Source organism: Cherax quadricarinatus, chromosome 44, assembly GCF_038502225.1.
Source record: "Cherax quadricarinatus isolate ZL_2023a chromosome 44, ASM3850222v1, whole genome shotgun sequence".
Lineage (NCBI taxonomy): Eukaryota > Metazoa > Arthropoda > Malacostraca > Decapoda > Parastacidae > Cherax > Cherax quadricarinatus.
Genome location: NC_091335.1, coordinates 686494 through 709785, shown reverse-complemented (window position 1 = coordinate 709785; position 23292 = coordinate 686494). Strand labels below are relative to the sequence as shown.

General features: G+C 38.9%; 1 protein-coding gene across 1 annotated transcript; it reads left to right on the top strand.

Annotated features, from left to right (window-relative positions):
• The first annotated feature begins 1634 nt into the window (after nt 1-1634).
• Nucleotides 1635-23040, top strand: LOC138853950 (ubiquitin-conjugating enzyme E2 J2). The gene is made up of 5 exons (XM_070093889.1): nt 1635-1789; nt 13523-13655; nt 14080-14314; nt 21124-21252; nt 22518-23040. The coding sequence occupies exons 2-5, from the start codon at nt 13540-13542 to the stop codon at nt 22746-22748; spliced, it is 711 nt and encodes a 236-aa protein (XP_069949990.1). The 5' UTR covers nt 1635-1789; nt 13523-13539; the 3' UTR covers nt 22749-23040.
• The last annotated feature ends 252 nt before the right edge of the window (nt 23041-23292 follow it).

Below are 23292 nucleotides of genomic sequence, written 5' to 3'. Positions count from 1 at the left end.
TATAATAACATAAGAAAGAAGGAACACTGCAGGAGGCCTACTGGCCCATGCCAGGCAGGTCCAAGTCTCCTACCAGGTTAAGCCAATGCCCCAACCTAGTCAGGTCAGGTCACATTCACCTAAGGAAGAAGCAGGATCCTAGGTAACCTACACATATGCTAACATATGTGTATCTGTACCTAGATAAAGTTACTTATTTACAAAGTATATTTAAATTAGGCGGGTGTCAGTATATTCATAGTTGCACCATAAACATGAAATAAATGAGCCAGTTCTTGCGTAATATATTAAAAAAAAGTTCATGGTGCAATTAAATACTCAAATTAATCTCCATTGGCAAGAGAAGGTAATAATATATGAGAGAGTGAGTATAATATATAAGGGATGATTTTAATAGTGTTGAGAGTCCAGCAGCTGACACTCTCCCTCACACCTGACGTCTCTCCCAGCTGAGTCGGCTGACGTGCTTAGTCTTGTGTTTAGCTGACATCCTGACTCTGAGCTGATGTGCTGGCATCTCTCCCTGCCTCTCCTGACATCCTGGTTCCTCAGCTGACTCCTGCTTCTACCTCAGCTGACGACCAGGTCTCCCAGTACAGGTCTCACAGCTGACGTCCAGGCATCACAGCTGACGTCCAGGCATCACAACTGACGTCCAGGCTTCACAGCTGACGTCCAGGCTTCACAGCTGACGTCCAGGCTTCACAGCTGACGTCCAGGCATCACAACTGACGTCCAGGCTTCACAGCTGACGTCCAGGCTTCACAGCTGACGTCCAGGCTTCACAGCTGATGTCCAGGCTTCACAGCTGACGTCCAGGCATCACAGCTGACGTCCAGGCTTCACAGCTGACGTCCAGGCTTCACAGCTGACGTCCAGGCATCACAGCTGACGTCCAGGCATCACAACTGACGTCCAGGCTTCACAGCTGACGTCCAGGCATCACAGCTGACGTCCAGGCATCACAGCTGACGTCCAGGCATCACAACTGACGTCCAGGCTTCACAGCTGACGTCCAGGCATCACAGCTGACGTCCAGGCATCACAGCTGACGTCCAGGCTTCACAGCCGACGTCCAGGCATCACAGCTGACGTCCAGGCTTCACAGCTGACGTCCAGGCTTCACAGCTGACGTCCAGGCATCACAGCTGACATCTAGGCATCACAGCTGACGTCCAGGAATCACAACTGACGTCCAGGCATCACAGCTGACATCCAGGCATCACAACTGACGTCCAGGCATCACAGCTGACATCCAGGCATCACAACTGACGTCCAGGCATCACAGCTGACATCCAGGCATCACAACTGACGTCCAGGCTTCACAGCTGACGTCCAGGCATCACAGCTGACGTCCAGGCATCACAGCTGACATCCAGGCATCACAGCTGACGTCCAGGCATCACAGCTGACGTCCAGGCATCACAGCTGACGTCCAGGCTTCACAACTGACGTCCAGGCATCACAGCTGACGTCCAGGCATCACAACTGACGTCCAGGCATCACAGCTGACGTCCAGGCATCACTGCTGACGTCCAGGCATCACAGCTGACGTCCAGGCATCACAGCTGACGTCCAGGCATCACAGCTGACGTCCAGGCATCACAGCTGACGTCCAGGCATCACAGCTGACGTCCAGGCATCACAGCTGACGTCCAGGCATCACAGCTGACGTCCAGGCATCACAGCTGACGTCCAGGCATCACAGCTGACGTCCAGGCATCACAGCTGACGTCCCCCACACCAACACAATATCACCATCACTATGAGACTTTAATGTTACTCTGAGGTAGGTACTTGTACTTAGGTGCTAGTCTTTATTAGGTACTAGAGTCTTTATAAGGTACTTGTATTTAGGTACTAGTGTATTAGGTACTTGTATTTAGGTACTAGAGTATTAGGTACTTGTATTTAGGTACTAGAGTATTAGGTACTTGTATTTAGGTACTAGAGTATTAGGTACTTGTATTTAGGTACTAGAGTATTAGGTACTTGTATTTAGGTACTAGAGTATTAGGTACTTGTATTTAGGTACTAGAGTATTACGTACTTGTATTTAGGTACTAGAGTATTATGTACTTGTATTTAGGTACTAGAGTATTACGTACTTGTATTTAGGTACTAGAGTATTAGGTACTTGTATTTAGGTACTAGAGTATTAGGTACTTGTATTTAGGTACTAGAGTATTAGGTACTTGTATTTAGGTACTAGAGTATTATGTACTTGTATTTAGGTACTAGAGTATTAGGTACTTGTATTTAGGTACTAGAGTATTAGGTACTTGTATTTAGGTACTAGAGTATTAGGTACTTGTATTTAGGTACTAGAGTATTAGGTACTTGTATTTAGGTACTAGAGTATTATGTACTTGTATTTAGGTACTAGAGTATTAGGTACTTGTATTTAGGTACTAGAGTATTAGGTACTTGTATTTAGGTACTAGAGTATTAGGTACTTGTATTTAGGTACTAGAGTATTAGGTACTTGTATTTAGGTACTAGTGTATTAGGTACTTGTATTTAGGTACTAGAGTATTAGGTACTTGTATTTAGGTACTAGAGTATTAGGTACTTGTATTTAGGTACTAGAGTATTAGGTACTTGTATTTAGGTACTAGAGTATTATGTACTTGTATTTAGGTACTAGAGTATTATGTACTTGTATTTAGGTACTAGAGTCTTTATTAGGTACTTGTATTTAGGTACTAGAGTATTAGGTACTTGTATTTAGGTACTAGAATCTTTATTAGGTACTTGTATTTAGGTACTAGAGTATTAGGTACTTGTACTTAGGTACTAGAGTCTTTATTAGGTACTTGTACTTAGGTACTAGAGTCTTTATTAGGTACTTGTACTTAGGTACTAAAGTCTTTATTAGGCACTTGTATTTAGGTACTAGAGTCTTTAATAGGTACTTGTATTTAGGTACTAAAGTCTTTATTAGGCACTTGTATTTAGGTACTAGAGTCTTTATTAGGTACTTGTACTTAGGTACTAGAGTCTTTATTAGGTACTTGTACTTAGGTACTAGAGTCTTTATTAGGTACTTGTACTTATTTATTTATTTATTTATTTATTTATAATTTGAGCACACTTACAGAGGTACAAAAAAAAAAATACAGATAAGAGCAGCATGCCAAAGCCACTTATACTATGCATAGCATTACGGGCTGGCTTAAAATTAACTTAAGATTAACTAAGCAATGATGAAATCAGTGAAAAACATTAATGTAAACTGATTACTATAAAGCACAAGTGAGTATTACAAAGACAGGTCATATGGTTGCATTCATTGTTGTAAATTCAGTAGAATGGAGTATTCTGTTAGGTAGTGAATTTAAAAAATAATAAAGTTAGATTGGGTTTTAGGTTTAACATTTATGTGATATAATTGTGAGAAACATTTAAGATATACAATTTATAAGGTTCAGTTATTCAGTATTTATTTGGTTTTGGGTGAGTAAGTGATCTTTGAGAAGAGACTTGAATTTATAAACAGGTAGTGTTTCTTTTATATTAACAGGTAATGAATTCCAGATTTTAGGGCCTTTTATGTGCATTGAGTTTTTGCATAGCGTGAGATGGACACGAGGAATATCAAAGAGTGATCTGTGCCTTGTGTTATGGTCATGTGTTCTGTTGAGGTTGGCAAGGAGATGTTTGAGGGGAGGGTTAATATCAGAGTTGAGTGTTCTATGTATGTAATAGGTGCAGTAATAAGTATGGATGTTTTGTATGGTGAGTAGGTTGAGTGTATTGAATATTGGTGGAGTGTGCTGCCTGTAGTGAGAATTTGTTATCATTCTAACTGCAGCCTTTTGTTGGGTAATTAGTGGTCTGAGATGGTTACTTGTTGTTGAGCCCCATGCACAAATTCCATAGGTGAGATAGGGGTAAATAAGAGAGTGATATAGGGCCAGGAGGGCTGACTGTGGAGCATAGTACCGTATCTTCGATAGTATGCCTACAGTCTTGGAAATTTTCTTAGAAATTTGTTGTATATGTGTATGAAATTTGAGTCTATTATCAAGGTGGATTCCTAAGAATTTTCCCTCTGTTAGCTTTGTGATAGGTGATCCGTTTATCATTATGTTAAGAGGGACATCTGTAGCTCTGTTACCAAACTGAATGAAGTAGGTTTTGTCAATGTTTAGTGTAAGTTTGTTAGTACTCATCCAGGTAGATATTTTCTGTAATTCGGTATTTACAGTATTGGCTAGCGTGACTGGGCTCGGGTGGGAGAAGACGTATGTTGTGTCATCAGCAAATAGTGTGGGTTTGAGTAATTGAGAAGCATTTGGTAGGTCATTTATGTATAGGAGAAAGAGAAGAGGGCCAAGGACACTTCCCTGTGGGACACCAACTGTAATTGGTTGTGCAGAAGAGTTTGCCCCATTTGCGTACACATATTGGCTTCTGTTGCTGAGGTATGACTTGAGGTAGTTGAGGGAGTGCCCTCTTATACCATAGTGTGATAATTTTACGTGGAGCAAGTCATGGTCAACTGTATCAAAAGCTTTACGTAAGTCAATGAAGATCCCCAGTGGGACTTCTTTTTTCTCTATTGCAGTGTATATATGTTCTAGCATGTGTATAATAGCATCATTAGTATTTTTATTAGGCCTGAATCCAAATTGGCAGGGGTTGAGTATGTTTTGGGAGATAAGGTAGGAGTAGATTCGTTTATGAATTAATTTTTCGAAGATTTTTGAGAGAGGGTGTAAGTTGGATATTGGCCTATAGTTATTCAACTCTGTTTGGTCTCCTCCTTTGTGGATCGGGGTGACCCTTGCTATTTTGAGTACTGTAGGGAAGGTGGAGGATTCAATGGATTTGTTAAAGAGTGTTGCAATGATTGGTGATAGCACTTGTGACACTTTTTTGTATATAAAGGGTGGTAAGGTATTTAAATCTCCTGCCTTGTTTTTTAGTGCGTTGATAATAAGGGAGACTTCGTATGGGTTAGTCGGAGCTAGGAACAGTGTGTTCGGGTAGTTGCCGGTGAGGTAGTCATTTGGTGGGGTATCTGAGCTTGGGATTTTATTGGCAAGGTTTTGTCCTATAGTGGAGAAGAAATCATTGAGTCTGTTTGCTGTTTCTGTTGGTGGGAGTTGGGGTTCATCTGATTTTGCTAATTTTATTTCGCTATTTCGTGATATCTTTTTTGTTCCCAGAATTTCTGATAGGGTTTTCCAGGTCTTTTTTATATCACCTCGTAAGTTGGATAATCTGTTCTCATAATACAATTTTTTTTGCCCTTCTTATCAGGCTGGTTAGGATTGACGAGTAACGTTTTGTTTGGTCTCTGGTTATGTGACCCATTCTGTACTGTTTTTCATATTGGTGTTTTGTATTTATGGATTTGAGAATGCTGGGTGTTAGCCAGGGACTGTTCAGTCTCTTAGCTGTCATCTGCTTAGTTTTTTTAGGGCAGTGCTTGTTATAGAGGTATTGAGTCTTTTTTAGAAAATTATTAATACATTCGTCAATATCTGTATTGATTTCTAGCTCAGTGTGCCAATCAATGTTTGCTAATGCTGTTGTGAAGTTATTAATGGCTGCCTCATTGTGAAGTCTGAAGGTGACTTTAGTAGTGTCTTGGGGTAATTTACCAAGAGTTGTTATGAGGAAAGTAGGGTAGTGGTCTGTGGTATTATCTGTAATTATGCCTGATTTTAAAGGGGATATGGTGTTGGTCCAGATGTGGTCAAGTAGGGAAACACTAGTCTCTGTAACTCTTGTAGGTTTTGTTACTGTTGGTAGCAACATACAGTTACTCATTGTGTTTGTGAATTCAGTAACGTGTGGGTCCTGGTCTTGCAGGAGATTTATATTGAAGTCACCTGAGAGTAGTAAGTGATCTTTGTTCATGCGTGCATCAGTTATCATACTTCCTAGGTTTTGACTAAATTGGCTAATGTTTGACTGTGGAACTCTGTAGATGTTTATCAATGTGAGAGGTTTTTGTAGGTATTTGGATTTGAATTTGGCTATTATATATTCCCCATGTTCATCTCTTGTGCAAGTATTAGTGATACATTCTAGTTGGTCTGAGTAGTATATGGCTGTGCCACCCCCTTGTTGGTCTGGCCTACAGTTGTGTATGGCTGTGTAACCAGGAATGGTATAGACATCTGTAGTATCAGGCTTTAGCCAGGTTTCAGTTAGTGTAATGATGGACATATTGGCATGTAAGGAATTTAGTAATGCTATGAGGTCATCGTAATGCTTGCTTAAAGATCTGATATTGTAGTTAAAGATAGTTATGTTGTTGTTGGCACTGAGAAGTGCCTTTGATTGTTCTGCAGTGTAGTAATTACAGTAACTGTTTGATTCATTTAAGTCATTAAATAAGAGGTTGGTATCTGGATCAATGCTTGTAATCATAAGATTTGTAGTGAATCTATAGTTAGAATTAAGTATAAAACAAAGTAAATAGTCTTAAGCTAAAAAATAGCACCTGAATTATTTAACAAATGTAAAATAATGAGCTAAGGTATTTTTTTTTTTTTTTTTTTTTTTTTTTTTTTAAGCTAAAATAAAGGAGACAATATAAAAGGGACTAGTACAAATAAAGTGATGATCAAATAATGGAGCTTGGGAATATGATAGTAGGTAGTACTATAAAATAAATGAGCTTTGGAATATAATGCCAAAATTGTGAACTTGTTCTACTTTAGCACCTGAGAATAGCACCTTGATTATTTTAACAATTGTGAATGTATAAGCTAGGGTAGTTATATAAAGCTAAAATAAAGGAGAAAATATATAAGGGACTAAAATTAAGTAATGGTAAACAAAGTTAAATGGACAGATGGTCACTATGAAATAATATTGGTTTAGGAGTAAGATCTGATTTGTAATATTAGATAAATTGAGCAGTTTATTGCACAATAAAAGTAAAAAAAAAATGAGGTAGTTGGTACTAGCTAGCAAAAGATAGTTTTGGTACTTGCAAAAAAGTAATTGGAATATACACTAATTGAATATACAATGTAAAGTGACTAAAAAAACAAGTAGTGATAAACAAAATTAAATGGACAGGTAAGAAAAAATGAATATTATTAATTTGGAGTAAGATTTGACTTTTAATTTAAAATTATGAGCAATTAATAGCAGTAAGAAAGTTATAGAGTATTGGAGGTAGTTGGCATTAGCTAGTGATGAAAAATAATAAAAATAATAATGTACAATATGATAGTAACGTACACTATATGCACCACACGTATATATGTATTAAGGGCACTTATTTAATCTGTTACAGAAATGTCAGCTTTTCTAAGGAAGGTAGAGAAATCATGTTCGTTTGAGATGGTATATTGTTGTCCTGTTGATGTTTTCCTTACTAGTATTTTCCCATCTCGCGTGAAACACTGATGTATTTTGTTTTCCTGTTTAAGTTTTCTCAGCCTGAACAGAAGGTTTTGACGTTTTTTTGTTAGACACTCATTTATGTACACTCCATTTTTCATTGTAATTGCTGATTTAATTAGGTCCTTTCTTTTATCGTATGAATGAAGTCGGATCATTATACTGTGTTTACTTCCTGGTTTTCCTAACAAACGTGTTTCTTTGATTTCATTGTTTTGCACGATGACTTGTACGTGGTTCTGTATTATCCTGATAGCAGTTTCTTTGCACTGTGCTTGTGTTATGTCACTAGGAATGTGTGGACTGTTTATTATAACTGCATCAGACAACTTATCTTGTTCAGTTTTGTCGTCTTGGAAATCAAGGTATTCATTTAGTCGAGTGTGCATGTTCAGATTCCAGTCCTTGATTGCTTCTTCAACCTTCATATTTATTGTTGTTATTTGTTCAGTGTGACTGGCTATAGCTGCTTTTAGAGTATTTTCTGTATCAACACTTCCCGATGTAATCTTCTCTTCAAGGTTTTGGATCTTATTCTCGAGGTTGGTTATCTTGGAATCTCGTCGCTCGAGTGCTGCTTTGATATCTTTGATTTCATTTTCTAGAGCAACGATGTAGTCCTTGATATTGTCAGGAATAATCGTACCTGAGTTATCATGGATGAATCCTTTGAAGGGAGTGGAGTTGGAGGGGGAGTCAGCCATGTTTGTTGTTGTTGTTGTTGTTCCTTGGGTGGCGGCGGAGAGAGGGGTTGATGATACACTGGCGTCCTGCTGGGTAGACAAGTTGAGTTCTAGGGTCCTTGCTGTTATTCTTTTATTACTGGTGTTGTGTCTTCTGCGATATCCTTTCATAGTATCACTGAAGTAGATACTGTGTAGCAATGGAGGAGAAGGCTTGTTTTCTCGGAGCTTGGGTTAAGTGGTTGTCTGGCAGCGGAGGCAGTGTTTGGGTTAGCAGGGCTGTCTTCCTTAGATCTTCTAATTTTGTCAAGATTTGGGTTACATTCTTAGTATTCTTGGGTCATGTTGTGGTCTACGTGGGTTCATGTAGTTGAACTTTCACTTAGGCCATCACAAGTTTTGATGGGCGATGTTTTTTTGAGAAAGAAGAGCTGGTAGGATACCGTTGCTGCCGCTGCCGCTGCCGGTGTACTTAGGTACTAGAGTCTTTATTAGGTACTTGTACTTAGGTACTAGAGTCTTTATTAGGTACTTGTACTTAGGTACTAGTCTTTATTAGGTACTTGTACTTAGGTACTAGAGTCTTTATTAGGTACTTGTATTTAGGTACTAGAGTCTTTATTAGGTACTTGTATTTAGGTACTAGAGTCTTTATTAGGTACTTGTACTTAGGTACTAGTCTTTATTAGGTACTTGTATTTAGGTACTAGAGTCTTTATTGGGTACTTGTACTTAGGTACTAGTCTTTATTAGGTACTTGTACTTAGGTACTAGAGTCTTTATTAGGTAGCGAGAGTCTTCACGAGGGACTCGTAGTTGTATTTAGGATGCACCTGGACCTGGAGTTTACCTGGAGAGAGTTCCGGGGGTCAACGCCCCCGCGGCCCGGTCTGAGACCAGGCCTCCTGGTGGATCAGAGCCTGATCAACCAGGCTGTTGCTGCTGGCTGCACGCAAACCAACATACGAGCCACAGCCCGGCTGATCCGGAACTGACTTTAGGTGCTTGTCCAGTGCCAGCTTGAAGACTGCCAGGGGTCTGTTGGTAATCCCCCTTATGTGTGCTGGGAGGCAGTTGAACAGTCTCGGGCCCCTGACACTTATTGTATGGTCTCTTAACGTGCTAGTGACACCCCTGCTTTTCATTGGGGGGATGGTGCATCGTCTGCCAAGTCTTTTGCTTTCGTAGTGGGTGATTTTCGTGTGCAAGTTCGGTACTAGTCCCTCTAGGATTTTCCAGGTGTATATAATCATGTATCTCTCCCTCCTGCGTTCCAGGGAATACAGGTTTAGGAACCTCAAGCGCTCCCAATAATTGAGGTGTTTTATCTCCGTTATGCGCGCCGTGAAAGTTCTCTGTACATTTTCTAGGTCGGCAATTTCACCTGCCTTGAAAGGTGCTGTTAGTGTGCAGCAATATTCCAGCCTAGATAGAACAAGTGACCTGAAGAGTGTCATCATGGGCTTGGCCTCCCTAGTTTTGAAGGTTCTCATTATCCATCCTGTCATTTTTCTAGCAGATGCGATTGATACAATGTTATGGTCCTTGAAGGTGAGATCCTCCGACATGATCACTCCCAGGTCTTTGACGTTGGTGTTTCGCTCTATTTTGTGGCCAGAATTTGTTTTGTACTCTGATGAAGATTTAATTTCCTCATGTTTACCATATCTGAGTAATTGAAATTTCTCATCGTTGAACTTCATATTGTTTTCTGCAGCCCACTGAAAGATTTGGTTGATGTCTGCCTGGAGCTTTGCAGTGTCTGCAATGGAAGACACTGTCATGCAGATTCGGGTGTCATCTGCAAAGGAAGACACGGTGCTGTGGCTGACATCCTTGTCTATGTCGGATATAAGGATGAGGAACAAGATGGGAGCGAGTACTGTGCCTTGTGGAACAGAGCTTTTCACCGTAGCTGCCTCGGACTTTACTCTGTTGACGACTACTCTCTGTGTTCTGTTAGTGAGGAAATTATAGATCCATCGACCGACTTTTCCTGTTATTCCTTTAGCACGCATTTTGTGCGCTATTACGCCATGGTCACACTTGTCGAAGGCTTTTGCAAAGTCTGTATATATTACATCTGCATTCTTTTTGTCTTCTAGTGCATTTAGGACCTTGTCGTAGTGGTCCAATAGTTGAGACAGACAGGAGCGACCTGTTCTAAACCCATGTTGCCCTGGGTTGTGTAACTGATGGGTTTCTAGATGCGTGGTGATCTTGCTTCTTAGGACCCTTTCAAAGATTTTTATGATATGGGATGTTAGTGCTATTGGTCTGTAGTTCTTTGCTGTTGCTTTACTGCCCCCTTTGTGGAGTGGGGCTATGTCTGTTGTTTTTAGTAACTGTGGGACGACCCCCGTGTCCATGCTCCCTCTCCATAGGATGGAAAAGGCTCGTGATAGGGGCTTCTTGCAGTTCTTGATGAACACAGAGTTCCATGAGTCTGGCCCTGGGGCAGAGTGCATGGGCATGTCATTTATCGCCTGTTCGAAGTCATTTGGCGTCAGGATAACATCGGATAGGCTTGTGTTAATCAAATTTTGTGGCTCCCTCATAAAAAATTCATTTTGATCTTCGACTCTCAGTCTGGTTAGCGGCTTGCTAAAAACTGAGTCATATTGGGACTTGAGTAGCTCACTCATTTCCTTGTTGTCATCTGTGTAGGACCCATCTTGTTTAAGTAGGGGCCCAATACTGGACGTTGTTCTCGATTTTGATTTGGCATAGGAGAAGAAATACTTTGGGTTTCTTTCGATTTCATTTATGGCTTTTAGTTCTTCCCGCGATTCCTGACTCCTAAAGGATTCTTTTAGCTTAAGTTCGATGCTTGCTATTTCTCTGACCAGTGTCTCCCTACGCATTTCAGATATATTGACCTCTTTTAGCCGCTCTGTTATTCTTTTCCGTCGCCTGTAAAGGGAGCGCCTGTCTCTTTCTGTTTTACATCTACTCCTCCTTTTTCTTAGAGGAATAAGCCTTGTGCATACATCGAGTGCTGCCGAGTTAATCTGTTCTAGGCATAAGTTGGGGTCTGTGTTGCTTAGTATATCTTCCCAGCTTATATCGGTTAGGACTTGGTTTACTTGGTCCCACTTTATGTTTTTGTTATTGAAGTTGAATTTGGTGAATGCTCCCTCGTGACTAATCTCATTATGTCGGTCTGGGGCTCCGCGCATACATGACTGAACCTCAATTATGTTGTGATCTGAGTATATTGTTTTTGATATGGTGATATTTCTTATCAGATCATCATTGTTAGTGAAGATGAGGTCTAGTGTATTCTCCAGTCTAGTAGGCTCTATTATTTGCTGGTTTAAATTGAATTTTGTGCAGAGATTTAAAAGCTCGCGTGAGTGTGAGTTTTCATCAGAGCTGCCTCCTGGTGTTATTACTGCAACAATATTATTTGCTATATTCCTCCATTTTAGGTGCCTTAAGTTGAAATCCCCCAGGAGCAAGATGTTGGGTGCAGGAGCTGGAAGGTTTTCCAGACAGTGGTCAATTTTTAACAGCTGTTCCTGGAATTGCTGGGATGTTGCATCCGGAGGCTTGTAGACTATCACAATGACTAGGTTTTGGTTCTCGACCTTTACTGCTAAAACTTCCACTACATCATTTGAGGCATTAAGCAGTTCTGTGCAAACAAGTGACTCTGCAATGTACAGGCCAACCCCCCCCTTTTGCCTGTTCACTCTGTCACATCTGTATAGGTTGTAACCTGGGATCCATATTTCATTGTCCAAGTGATCCTTTATGTGGGTCTCAGTGAAAGCCGCGAACATTGCCTTTGCCTCTGCAAGCAGTCCACGGATGAAAGGTATTTTGTTGTTTGTTGCTGGCTTTAGACCCTGTATATTTGCAAAGAAGAATGTTATCGGACTGGTGGTATTGTTGGTACTGGGGGGGGATTTTTTTTCCGGCATTAGTATCTGTATCTGTTGGTTTGGAGTGGAGGCCATCGACTGTGGTTCCACTCCAGGAATGACTGGATTTGGTGTACGATTTCTGCCATTTCCTGCCAGTTTTTTTTCCTTCCTGGCACTAAAAAACCTCTCCCTCTTGAGTGGCTGTGGCTACCCAGGTTTTCCCATGGCCTGGATGTTTTGTATCTTTTTGTCCCCTTTAGATGGTATGCCTGGCAATTTAAGTTATAGCACAGTCTTTCCTGTACTGAAGAGGTACACAGTTCAGGGTGAAAAAGCTTACAGGAAGGGAGTTTGCATTTTCCTGTTGTCATATGGGCATGGCATTTCCTAGGGTGGTCATAGTTGCACGTCCCATCTGTTTTTCCAGATTTCCCATGCCAGCAGATACCGAGTGCATAGTATGTGCACAGGCTTGGTTTCCGTTTGCCTTGGGTTTCTGTGACTGTATTCCCTGTTGGTGCATGTTTCCCTGTCTTACTTCTATCCTCCCTAGCACCAACAATGGAGCTCCCACCATTTGTTTTTGGTAGATAAAGATAAATTTTGCTGATTTACGTTTACACAAATTTTTAGCAATGTTTGATTAGGTTGCGAAGTTAGTTTTTGTGCAGAATTAAAAATCGGCATATATATATAAGAATTAATAAGGCTTATACTTGAAATGCTCCCTTCTGTGCTTTTTTTTTTTAATAATTCTAGGTTCTAGTGGGTGGGTAGAGCTCCCGCTTCACACACGGGTTCGATTCCCGGTGGGTGGAAACATTTCGACGCGTTTCCTTACACCTGTTGTCCTGTTCACCTAGCAGCAAATAGGTACCGGGGTGTTAGTGGACTGGTGTGGGTGGCATCCTGGGGGACAAGACTGAGGACCACAATGGAAATAAGTTAGACAGTCCTCGGTGACGCACTGACTTTCTTGGGTTATCCTGGGTGGCTAACCCTCCGGGGTTAAAAATCCAAACGAAATCTTATCTCTTATCTAAATCTTAAGTCTTCAAAAATTATCATTAACATCTGTAATAAACATTAATAATGGTGGAATTACCAACAGAATGTTGGGGAAATGGGCGCAGATGCAATTAATGTATTATTATACATTGTTATGCTACAAATTTGTATAACTTTAATGCTTCTTATTTCAAATACTCATTTGTACTTCATGTTGTAATTTGTTTACTGTAATTTTTACCACTGAATATATCATTGCTTAGTTAATCTTAAGTTAATTTTCAGCCTGCCCATAATGCTCTGCATACAAAGGGCTTTTGGCATGTACACCCAATCGCTATATTTCTTTGTACAACTATGTATCATGTCCAAATAAAAAATAAATAAATAAATAAATAAATGTGACATTTTATTGTGGTAATGTTTCACTCTCCAGGAGCTTTGTCAAAATGTTGCCACAATAAAATGTCACATTAGTTGCATCTGTGTATATTTACTAATATATTAATCATGTACTTAATTCTGGTACAGTATTGTAGCTAGTATTCTCATAAGTAATTGCGTGTTTTAGAAACTACTATTTTGTTGCAGAAGTTGAATATTGAGTTATGTCGAAGCACTCGGGCACAGCCTCAGCGCGCCTTCGGGCCGACTACATGCGCATCAAACGTGACCCTGTGCCTTATGTCATGGCTGAACCCCTACCTTCCAATATTCTTGAATGGTAAGCATACACTAGTATAGTAATGATGCAGGGATGGTGCCACAGTTTCCCCTTCCACTACCCCAAATAAAAATACGTACGTACTAATAATAATGCCGATTCCTGACAATTCCCCTAGCCCTCTCTTTCAACTAGATTGTCACCCCCTAAACCCTGACTATATAAAATTATTGTACTCACCCCTGTAATGAGTATTATTTAGTCTGTTATATAGTATGTTTTTCCATGCAAGACAATTTAGAATGGTGTTATAACAAACTAATTATGCAAAAGTGATAAATGTCTCTTGTAGTATTTGCCGAGTTCATTCCTGCATTAATATGTGCAGTAGTGTACACTTAACAGAAATATAATGGCATATCTCTTTCTTGCTTTATTTTAATCCCCTATTATATAATTCATATGAGTACGTATTATCCTCCAGGCATTATGTAGTAGAAGGTCCAGAACAGAGTCTTTACGAAGGTGGATATTATCACGGCAAGTTGGTGTTTCCCATGGAGTATCCCTTCCGCCCTCCTAGCATCTACATGATCACCCCCTCTGGTCGCTTCAAGACCAACACGCGTCTTTGTCTCTCCATCTCAGACTTCCATCCAGACACCTGGAATCCAGCTTGGTCGGTGGCAACTATACTTACAGGACTTTTGTCATTTATGGTGAGAACTAGTGATTATTTTTCTGGGACTCAGTGTACAGTATTGTACAGTGGTACCCCGAGTATCGTACATAATTCGTTCCAGAAGGCTGTTCGAGTGCCGTCACCAAACGAATTTGTTCCCCTAAGGAATAATGTAAATTAGATTAGTCCGTTTCAGACCCCCAAAAATACACTTAAAAAAACACAATAATACACTTACATAATTGTTCAGGTTGGGAGCTGTACGAAACTCGGGGTACCACTGTATATGGTTACAGCTTGTTATTCTTTCCTGCTGTAAAAAAACTCACTTGCAAGTTACAGTAGGTAACTTCTTCACTTTATGAATAAAAAGGCACAATACTGTGACTGAAACATTACACAGTTAACCCCACACATAAGAGAAGCTTATGACAATGTTTCAGTCCAACTTGGACCATTAACTAGTCACATACTACTAATGTGTGACTAGTTAATGGTCCAAGTTGGACTGAAACACTGTCATAAGTTTCTTTCTCCTATGTGCAGGTTTGTGTATTTTCATTTAATTTTTTATTTTTTACTTTCAGAAGAGTAGTACTTTTTCTGTTTAACTTAGTCAATTTTCTTTCATCTTGACCTTAAAGACACAGCAGAAATATTAGATATAATTCAGTAGTGCTCAGTTTCAAATAAATAATAGATCAAACAAGTTGTAATGTACAGTATTAAATTTAATATAGTGTACTTGTTTCCTATATATATATATACATATATATATACATATATATACATATATATACATATATATATATATATATATATATATATATATATATATATATATATATATATATATATATATATATATATATATATATATGATTTAGATAAAGAAAAATTGGATATCAAATTGGGGAGGAGGAGTATGGAAGAAGTGAATGTTTTCAGATACTTGGGAGTTGACGTGTCGGCGGATGGATTTATGAAGGATGAGGTTAATCATAGAATTGATGAGGGAAAAAAGGTGAGTGGTGCGTTGAGGTATATGTGGAGTCAAAAAACGTTATCTATGGAGGCAAAGAAGGGAATGTATGAAAGTATAGTAGTACCAACACTCTTATATGGGTGTGAAGCTTGGGTGGTAAATGCAGCAGCGAGGAGACGGTTGGAGGCAGCGGAGATGTCCTGTTTAAGGGCAATGTGTGGTGTAAATATTATGCAGAAAATTCGGAGTGTGGAAATTAGGAGAAAGTGTGGAGTTAATAAAAGTATTAGTCAGAGGGCAGAAGAGGGGTTGTTGAGGTGGTTTGGTCATTTAGAGAGAATGGATCACAGTAGAATGACATGGAAAGCATATAAATCTATAGGGGAAGGAAGGCGGGGTAGGGGTCGTCCTCGAAAGGGTTGGAGAGAGGGGGTAAAGGAGGTTTTGTGGGTAAGGGGCTTGGACTTCCAGCAAGCGTGCGTGAGCGTGTTAGATAGGAGTGAATGGAGACGAATGGTACTTGGGACCTGACGATCTGTTGGAGTGTGAGCAGGGTAATATTTAGTGAAGGGATTCAGGGAAACCGGTTATTTTCATATAGTCGGACTTGAGTCCTGGAAATGGGAAGTACAATGCCTGCACTTTAAAGGAGGGGTTTGGGATATTGGCAGTTTGGAGGGATATGTTGTGTATCTTTATATGTTTATGCTTCTAGACTGTTGTATTCTGAGCACCTCTGCAAAAACAGTGATAATGTGCGAGTGTGGTGAAAGTGTTGAATGATGATGAAAGTATTTTCTTTTTGGGGATTTTCTTTCTTTTTTGGGTCACCCTGCCTCGGTGGGAGACGGCCGACTTGTTGAAAAAAAAAAAAAAAAAAAAAATATATATATATATATATATATACATATATATATATATATATATATACATATATATATATATATATATATATAAATATATATATATACATATACATATATATATATACATATACATATATATATATACATATATATATACATATATATATATACATATTTTTTTTTTTTTTTTTTTTTTTTTTTTTCAACAAGTCGGCCGTCTCCCACCGAGGCAGGGTGACCCAAAAAAGAAAGAAAATCCCCAGAAAGAAAATACTTTCATCATCATTCAACACTTTCACCACACTCACACATTATCACTGCTTTTGCAGAGGTGCCCAGAATACAACAGTTTAGAAGCATATACGTATAAAGATACACAACATATCCCTCCAAACTGCCAATATCCCAAACCACTCCTTTAAAGTGCAGGCATTGTACTTCCCATTTCCAGGACTCAAGTCCGACTATATGAAAATAACCGGTTTCCCTGAATCCCTTCACTAAATATTACCCTGCTCACACTCCAACAGATCGTCAAGTCCCAAGTACCATTCGTCTCCATTCACTCCTAACACGCTCACGCACGCTTGCTGGAAGTCCAAGCCCCTTACCCACAAAACCTCCTTTACCCCCTCTCTCCAACAATATACATATACAATATACATATATATATATATATATATATATATAATATATTTTTTTTTTTTTTTTTTTTTTTTTTTTTTTTCAACAAGTCGGTCGTCTCCCACAGAGGCAGGGTGACCCAAAAAAAAGAAAGAAAATCCCCAAAAAGAAAATACTTTCATCATCATTCAACACTTTCACCACACTCACACATTATCACTGCTTTTGCAGAGGTGCTCAGAATATAACAGTTTAGAAGCATATACGTATAGAGATACACAACATATCCCTCCAAACTGCCAATATCCCAAACCCCTCCTTTAAAGTGCAGGCATTGTACTTCCCATTTCCAGGACTCAAGTCCGACTATATGAAAATAACCGGTTTCCCTGAATCCCTTCACTAAATATTACCCTGCTCACACTCCAACAGATCGTCAGGTCCCAAGTATCATTCGTCTCCATTCACTCCTATCTAACACGCTCATGCACGCTTGCTGGAAGTCGAAGCCCCTCACCCACAAAACCTCCTTTACCCCCTCTTTCCAACCCTTTCGAGGATGACCCCTACCCCTCTTTCCTTCCCCTATAGATTTATATGCTTTCCATGTCATTCTACTTTGATCCATTCTCTCTAAATGACCAAACCACCTCAACAACCCCTCTTCTGCCCTCTGACTAATGCTTTTATTAACTCCACACCTTCTCCTAATTTCCACACTCCGAATTTTCTGCATAATATTTACACCACACATTGCCCTTAGACAGGACATCTCCACTGCCTCCAACCGTCTCCTCGCTGCTGCATTTACCACCCAAGCTTCACATCCATATAAGAGTGTTGGTACTACTATACTTTCATACATTCCCTTCTTTGCCTCCATAGATAACGTTTTTTGACTCCACATATACCTCAACGCACCACTCACCTTTTTTTCCCTCATCAATTCTATGATTAACCTCATCCTTCATAAATCCATCCGCCGACACGTCAACTCCCAAGTATCTGAAAACATTCACTTCTTCCATACTCCTCCTCCCCAATTTGATATCCAATTTTTCTTTATCTAAATCATTTGATACCCTCATCACCTTACTCTTTTCTATGTTCACTTTCAACTTTCTACCTTTACACACATTCTCAAACTCATCCACTAACCTTTGCAATTTTTCTTTAGAATCTCCCATAAGCACAGTATCATCAGCAAAAAGTAACTGTGTCAATTCCCATTTTAAATTTGATTCCCCATAATTTATATATATATATATTTATATTTATATTTACTATATTTATATATATATATATATATATATATATATATATATATATATATATATATATATATATATATATATATATATATATATATATATATATATATAGTGGACCCCCGAGTTTCGGCAGCATCGACTTTCGTGAAATTCGGCTTTTGGCAAGTTTTTTCGGCAAAATTTGGCCTCGAGTTTCGTGATTCGGCTACCGTCCGGTACCCGTCTGCCCATCACCACACACACAAAGCCAGTCTCCCACGCCATTCATGCTCAGTGTGCCATTGTTTACCAACACATGACCATCACCCCACAGGTTCATTTGTAATAATCCATTGATTTTTGTGATAGCAACTGCTAAATAAGTCACCATGGGCCCAAGGAAAGCTAGTGCAAGCCTTTGGTAAAGAAAGCGAAGAACACGATCCAGAGGGATTTTGAAGGGTTTGAGGCAGACCCTGACCCTGCCAACCCTCTGCCTGTTGTGGAAGGTGTTGTGGCATTGGGCAAGTCCATGGGGTTGGAGATGAGTGATGGGGATGTAGAAAAGTTGGTGGAAGATCACAGGGAAGAGCTAACCACTGACGAGCTGCAAGAGCTTCAACTGGAACAGCATCAGACCACAGCTGAGGAACTTGCTACAGAGGAGGAGGAAAAGAGAGTGAAGGAGGTGCCTTCTTCAGTGATTAAGGACATGTGTTCAAAGTGGAATGAGTTGCAAAGTTTTGTTGAAAAGTATCACCCTGACCAAGCTGAAACAAGCCATATCTGCAACATGTTCAGTGACAAAACCTTGTTCCACTTCAGGCAAATCATAAAGAAATGCCAGAAACAGACCTCTCTGGACAGATATTTTGTGCAACAGGGGTCCAGTGACTCTCAAGTTGTTCCCAGTGGCATTAAAAGAAGAAGGGAAGTATCCCCAGAAAAGGACTTGCTACCTGAAGTCCTAATGGAAGGAGATTCTCCTTCCAAACAAGAGTGTACACCTTCTTCCTATCCCCTCCTCCTGTCTTCCATCCACCCAGAAGCCTTCAGTAAAGGTAAGTGTAATGTTATTATTATTTTTTTATGCATGTATTTGATTTCTGATTGTTTTCGGTATGTAAATCTTTATTTAATTTGGAAAAAATATTTTATTTTAATATTTTTGGGTGTATGGAACGGATTAATTTTATTTCCATTATTTCTTATGAGGAAAATGGTTTCGAGTTTCGTGAACTTCGACTTTCGGCAGGCTCTTTGGAACGGATTAGTCACAAAACTCGGGGGTCCACTGTACTTAATTCTGCAAGTATCGTTGGTTTTGAGTAAGATTGTTTTGAGAATTTCATGATGACAAAGTGTTTCATGGCCTTTTGAGTTTTATACACTAGTATGTATTAAATGAGATGGGTTAATGATGTAGAAGTTCATTGTAGGATGATATGTAAAATTTAGAGGCATTTTATGTGAAAATAATTGAGGAATGGAAGTGCAACAATAATGTGTGTAACTAACAGAGTGGATAGATGTAGTACAGAAAACATTATAAACACAACATAAGTTTATCACAGCATATAAAACACTGCCCTGACTCCTACAGTTTTATCCTATTTGCAGTTTTGAGTTATTTTTTTAATTTAAAACAAATATGGCACCTGTTTTCCCTAATACTAAATTATATAAGATTAAGGAAGAAAATTAAGAAAGAAGCAAAGTTGAATACTTTTATGGTTTACTATGTGATTGAAGTGGCATGGTTGGCAACACTCTCGCCTCGCACACTAAGTGTCCATGGTTTGATCCCTGACATAGGAGGAAATGCTGAGCATGTTTCCTTACCTCTGCTGTCCCTATTCATTTAGCAGTAAGTAGGTACCTGGGTGTCACTTGACTGGTGTGGGTCACATCCTGGGGGACAAGGTTGAAGGACCCCAGTGGAAATAAGACAGACAGTCATCAATGACACATCAACTTTCTTGGGTTATCCTGGGTGACTAACGATATGGGTTAAAAATCTCGACAAATCTTATCTTTTTTTTTTTTCAATGACCTGGCCATATCCCACCGAGACAGGTAACCTAAGAAGAAAAATGAAAGTTTCTTTTTTTTTTTTAAATTTAGTAATGTATATAGGAGAAGGGGTTACTAGCCCCTTGCTCCCGGCATGTTAGTTGCCTCTTACAACATGCATGGCTTATGGTGGAAGGATTCTTCTTCACTTCCGCATAGAGAGGATTACATTTATTTAAGAAAAATTTAAAACTTTGCAACTTTAGCCCTGTGAAAATGTGCTTGTGTATTTGAAAGGCTTTGCATACAATGGTTTTTTTCGTGTAAGGAATAAACACTGTAAACCTATCCTTACAACACTAATGTAGCATCTTTCTTAGAAAATAGTATGTTGTTATTATTATTATTATTTTATAGTATACTTTGAGAGAATATTTCGTACATTTTTTTTTCAATACGTCAGTCGTCTCCCACTGAGGCAGGGTGACCCAAAAAGAAAGAAAAAATCCCCAAAAAGAAAATACTTTCATCATCATTCAACACTTTCACCTCACTCATACATAATCACTGTCTTTGCAGAGGCACTCAGATATGACAGTTTAAAAGTCAACCTCCAAACTGCCAATATCCCAAACCCCTCCTTTAAAGTGCAGGCATTGTGCTTCCCATTTCCAGGACTCAAGTCCGGCCAACCAGTTTCCCTGAATCCCTTCATGAAATATTACCCTGCTCACACTCCAACAGCTTGTCAGGTCTCAAAAACCATTTGTCTCCATTCACTCCTATCTAACACGCTCACACGTGCTTGCTGGAAGTCCAAGCCTCTCACCCACAAAACCTCCTTTACCCTCTCCCTCCAACCTTTCCAAGGACGACCTCTACCCCGCCTTCCTTCCCCTACAGATTTATATGCTCTCCAAGTCATTCTACTTTGACCCATTCCCTCTAAATGACCAAACCACCTCGACAACCCCTCTTCAGCCCTCTGACTAATACTTTTAGTAACTCCATACCTCCTAATTTCCACACTCCGAATTTTCTGCATAATATTTACACCACACATTGTATTTACACCATATATTGTATTTACTATTATTTACATCCACAGCTGGAGAAGTCTCCAACATTTGGCAGCATTGAAACCAGTGACTATGAGAAAAGGCAATTAGCTCAACAGAGTTTAAGTTTTAATATGAAGGACAAGGTTTTCACTGAACTATTTCCTGATATTACAGAGGTAAGTCAGGATCTCTGGTGCATGCACCATTGCTGTTTTTTTTTTTTTTCTTATATAATTTGTACTTGATCATGTCCAGTTCTTGTATAATGGTGTTGATGCCTACCTGATACTTTTATTGCAATTTGGATTCAGTAAGTAAAGTATGCTCAAACTTTCTGGCCCAAATGATCTTCAGTTTTAACATGAATATTTAAAAGGGAAATAAAATTTTAGTGTATAAATTGCTTGGCAGCCAGTTTCTCTGGAACACGTTGTGGTTGCTAACTGGGAGATTACCTAAATTACTGTGTTTATATACAGGAGGGCCTCGTTTGTACGGCTTAGGTTCCTGACCCCGTACGGTATCAGTTGCATCTAAAATGCCTGATCATGTGTTTACACTATTATATATTAAGTGCTCAATAGAGCTACACACGAAAAACAGATAAAAAAGTAAAAAAATAAAATATGGAATACTTACTGTAAAATATGGTGCCAATCGCCCTTTCCTTATGCAACTGTTGTATGAAAAGAGTACAAAACATAATGAATAATGGCTCAGTTGAAAACCAGCGAAAATGTGGAACACAAAAAAAGAGGGTGCTGTATATACAGGGCGCTTTTGTACAATTGAGCCCAGTAATCCAATGTTTCTACTGAAGTGTCTCCTGCAAATAGCTTTGCTTTTTCCCTTTTTTTCATGATACCTATAGAGTTTTGTCTTTGTGAAATGGTGACTCCCAAATTGAAAACCAGCTGCAATATTTCATTCCAAATGTGTTTACTGTACCTCACACACCCAACTGTTTTTTTTCCTGGACATTCTTACTAATAAATATGTTAAAGAGGTTAAAGCAATATTTAACCCATAAACGGTCCAAACGTATATATACGTTTCTTCAACATTTGAAAGTGTGCAAAAAAAGTAGATCTTCTTTTTGTTTTTTTACATTTGAAAATGTGTAAAAAAACTTTGATCTACTTTTTTTTTTTTGTTATATTTGAAAATATGTAAAAAAAAACGTAGATCTACTTCTGTAGCAGTACACATGTGAACATAGATCTGCTTGGACCGTTTACGGGTTAAAGAGGTATAGCCTCTGAAACAAAATGAGCCCAAGTTTGAAGTAATCTGTTACTGTATATAGACAGAATTTAATGATGTTTGTAGATTCTGAGTTTGTGGGGAACTCGAGACACCTAACCTACCCTGCAAATTTGGGTTGCACTACTGTACAGACTATTTCTAATATACAGTGATTTGTTCCATACTCTCCCTGCAGGAAATCCAGAACAAATTAGCTCAACGTGAGCAAGAACTTGCAGAGAGAGCGAAGGCTGCAGAGTCTGGGAGCCAAAGTGATGGAGGCCCAACAAGTAATGATAGTACGAACCAGAATCTTGACGCAAGCCAGATGTCTGCACTCACAAACCTTTTGGTGGTTGTTGGTTTTGCCTTATTTGCATGGACAGTGACGTATGTGGTTTCGACTTTAAGTGAAGAGGAAGGATAGTGTAATTATATTTCTTCAAGGTTAATATGATTAATTTTAATATCTAATAAAGAAATTGTCTTCGACTATGATGACAGGACTGATATTCAGTACCACTTTTATAATTATATTTATTTGGAGGCTGTAATAAGATAAACCATTGAAAAACAACTCGCCATTCCTAGTGAGTAATCTGGGAACTATTCAGTGTTAAATATTTTCTTTATTTTAATATGTCTGTTGTATCTTTTCCTTCATTTAATTACAGTAAAAAAATATGTGGCTTAATATTTGTAATTTTTTTTTTTGTAGTTTTCATTAAATTTATATAAATAACCACTCATAATAATTAACAGCACTCCTATCATGTTGAGTTGATTCTTTGTTTTTACTGTCCAGTTGTGAAGATTACCAGTATCGCAATACTATGGTTGGAAATAATTCATAATTAACCTACAGTTTGGAGAATAAACTTTGGACAATGCTTTAATCAATCTTAATAATGACCCAGGACAAACAGCAGTGTCATCCAAAGTTTTATTTTCAAATTCTGGGTTAAGAATAT